This window comes from Colobus angolensis, unplaced genomic scaffold (genome assembly GCF_000951035.1).
Source record: "Colobus angolensis palliatus isolate OR3802 unplaced genomic scaffold, Cang.pa_1.0 Scaffold365, whole genome shotgun sequence".
NCBI classification, from domain to species: Eukaryota; Metazoa; Chordata; class Mammalia; order Primates; family Cercopithecidae; genus Colobus; species Colobus angolensis.
This window is the reverse complement of record NW_012116988.1, coordinates 446,471-449,490: the sequence shown is the minus strand read 5'-3', so window position 1 is coordinate 449,490 and position 3,020 is coordinate 446,471. Positions and strand designations below refer to the sequence as shown.

The window sequence follows — 3,020 nt, the reverse complement described above, 5'->3', positions numbered from 1 at the left end:
GGGTCTTCCAAAGTGCTGGGATTACAGGCTTGAGCCACCGCGCTCAGCTGTTCTCAAACTCTTGACCTCGTGATCCACCTGCCTTGGCCCCGCCAAAGTGCTAGGATTATAGGCATGAACCACAGCGCCCAGCCTCTTTTCTATATTTATACAGAAACTTTTATAGTACTTTGGGGATTACATATCACTTCTGAAAAATACAACAGTATATTTATTTTGGCAAAATAATAAGTTGCATATAAAAATTCTTTTTTATTACATCTTCCCTCAAAGTTGTCATTGATACTGCTAATTATATCTTATTATGTTGTATATTCATTAACAGATGTTTATAATGATTTCTATGCTTTTTTCTTACTAATTTCAGAGAATAATTAAAAATGTTTTCTGCACCACTAGGATACTGTTAAGAAATTCTATTGTGTATTTGCATATTTTTTTCTAGAAAATAATGTATTTTTATATGATTATATGGGTTTTTTTTAATTAATGTTATTTTCAGTAGAAGAAACTATTTTCAGCACCCTTTATATGTAGGGTATATGCAGTTCCAATACACTTTTTTAGAATTTGTTTACCATGGAAGGTTTTTTTTTTTTTTTTTTATTTGGCAGGACAGATTCGCTGATGGTATTATTCTCAATAGCTGTTTTTTTCACAACTATTTTTATGACTACATCACACAGTTAGTTCCCTTATGGCCTGCAAAATTTTGTTAACAGTTCACTGATTATCTCATAAGACTATGTAAATGGCACACTCCTTTTTTCTTTTCTTTTTTTTATTTTTTTTTTGGAGACAGAGCGTCACTCTATCCCCCAGCCATGCTGGAGTGTAGTGGTGTGACATCAGCTAACTGCAACCCCCACCTCCCAGGTTCAAGCGCTTCTTCAGCCTCAGCCACCTGAGTAGCTGGGATTATAGGCACGCACTTCCACACTCGGCTAAATTTTGTAGTTTTAGTAGAGATGGGGTTTCTCCATGTTGGCCAGGCTTGTCCTGAACCCCTGACCTCAGGTGATCTGCCATCCTCAGTCTCCCAAAGTGCCTGGATTACAGGTGTGAGCCACTACACCTGGTTTGGCACATCCCTTTTATCTTGCAGCTTCAAAGATAATCTTTGTGACTTTTGAAATTGTGCTTATGTATGTGTTTGTTATAAGTATCTTTCTTTGATCCTAGTTTGTTGAGCTTCTTTGCTTTTACATCATTTTTTCTTGCTTTTGGGATCTGTCAGTTTTCATCTGTATTTTTTACCTCCACTTTTTTGTTTTCTTTGAAATGTTAAATATTTTTGTTCTCACCCTCATTTTTCTGATTTTCCATAGTTGTCTCTGTTCCTGTTTTAATCAGTGAGTATTATTCAATTTATTGTCAATTCTTAATGTATACGTCTAATATTTTTATGTTTTCTTTCAGAAGATTTTATGATATTTCTGTTGGGATGATATTGCCCTATTTTGTAAATATAATAATCTTTCAGTTTTTTACCTTAAAAAAAGCTACCTGTCAAAATCTTTATAATGTTGTTTTGTCCTGACATTGTCCGAAAACAATTGTCTTGGATCATGATTATGGGAGTTTCTCAAACATGTTCTTATAATATATGTTGTCTGACATTTTCTGTTTATTTTTTAGTTAAGAAGGCTTACTCTTGTTACTTTGTAGGAGTTAGTAATCAAATGCTACACCTGTTCCTTTTCTGTGGTACCACAGTCTCTGCTGCTGTAACATTATTCTTTAGTCTCAGCAGACTCAAACTCTCATTTCAAAACATACCACCATTTCTTTCAGAACTTTATGTCATGAGTGACAGAAACCAATTTCAGGAAAAGCCCCTAAAAGCCAGAAATGACAAAGAATGTGTCAGTATTTTACCTTTCTTTTAAAACAAAAACCAAGAGTTGGCAATTTACTTCTAAAGGCACTATGTTCTAGTGGGAAGCAGGAAAAGCTGTGTTGGGTAAATTTAACAGACTTTCTTTTTCTTCTATGTGGTTTTTTGCGTTGTGCTTTTCTGGGACACTGAACACACTTAATTCATTTATAAATTTACCACAGATGTACTTTGATCTCTATGTTTTTGTTACATTCATATGTCTGTGAAAGAATTAGGGCTTGTGGTATTTTGCAAAGCCATCTTGTTTATGTAGTTTGTATAAATTTAAAGGTAAGATTTTAAAACTATATTCATTGGGAGTAAGTGGAGTAATTTATTTATTTATTTTTCAGGTATATGTCCTCAGTTTGCTCAAAACCTTTGGCCAGAGCAGGGCATGGAAGATTCTTTTCAAAAAGTAATACTGAGAAGATATGAAAAATGTGAGCATGAGAATTTACAGTTAAGAAAAGGCTGTAAAAGTGTGGATGAGTGTAAGGTGCACGAAGAAGGTTATAATGAACTTAACCAGTGTTTCATAACTACCCAGAGAAAAGTATTTCAATGTGGTAAATGTTCGAAAGTCTTATATAAATTTTTAAATTCAGACAGACACACTGGAAAGAAAACTTTCAAATGTAAAAAAAGTGTCAAATCATTTTGCAGGCTTTCACACATAACCCAGCATAAAAGCATTTATACTACAGAGAAGTTTTACCAATGTAAAGAATGTGGAAAAACATTTAATTGGTCCTCAACCCTCACTAATCATAAGAAGATTCATACTGAAGAGAAACCCTACAAATGTGAAGAATATGGCAAAGCTTTTAATCAAACCTCAGATCTTACTACACATAAGATAACTCTCACTGAAGAGAAGACTTACAGGTGTGAAGAATGTGGCAAAGCTTTTAGCCAATCTTTAACCCTAACCAGACATGAAAGGATGCACAGGGGAGAGAGACCCTACAAATGTGAAGAATGTGGCAAAGCATTTAGCCAATCCTGCGTTCTAACCAAACATAAGAGGATACACAGTGGAGAGGAACCTTACAAATGTGAAGAATGTGGCAAAACATTTGTATGGCCCTCAACCCTAACTATACATAAGAGAGTGCACACAGGAGAGAAACCCTACAAA

General features: G+C 34.6%; 1 protein-coding gene across 1 annotated transcript in view; it reads left to right on the top strand.

Moving 5' to 3' along the window:
* Positions 1 to 3,020, top strand: part of LOC105519969 (zinc finger protein 254-like) — a 15,444-nt gene that overhangs the window by 10,617 nt on the left and 1,807 nt on the right. Inside the window, 1 exon segment of the mRNA XM_011953521.1 lies at positions 2,233 to 3,013. Coding sequence (XP_011808911.1) covers positions 2,233 to 3,013 — 781 coding nt within the window.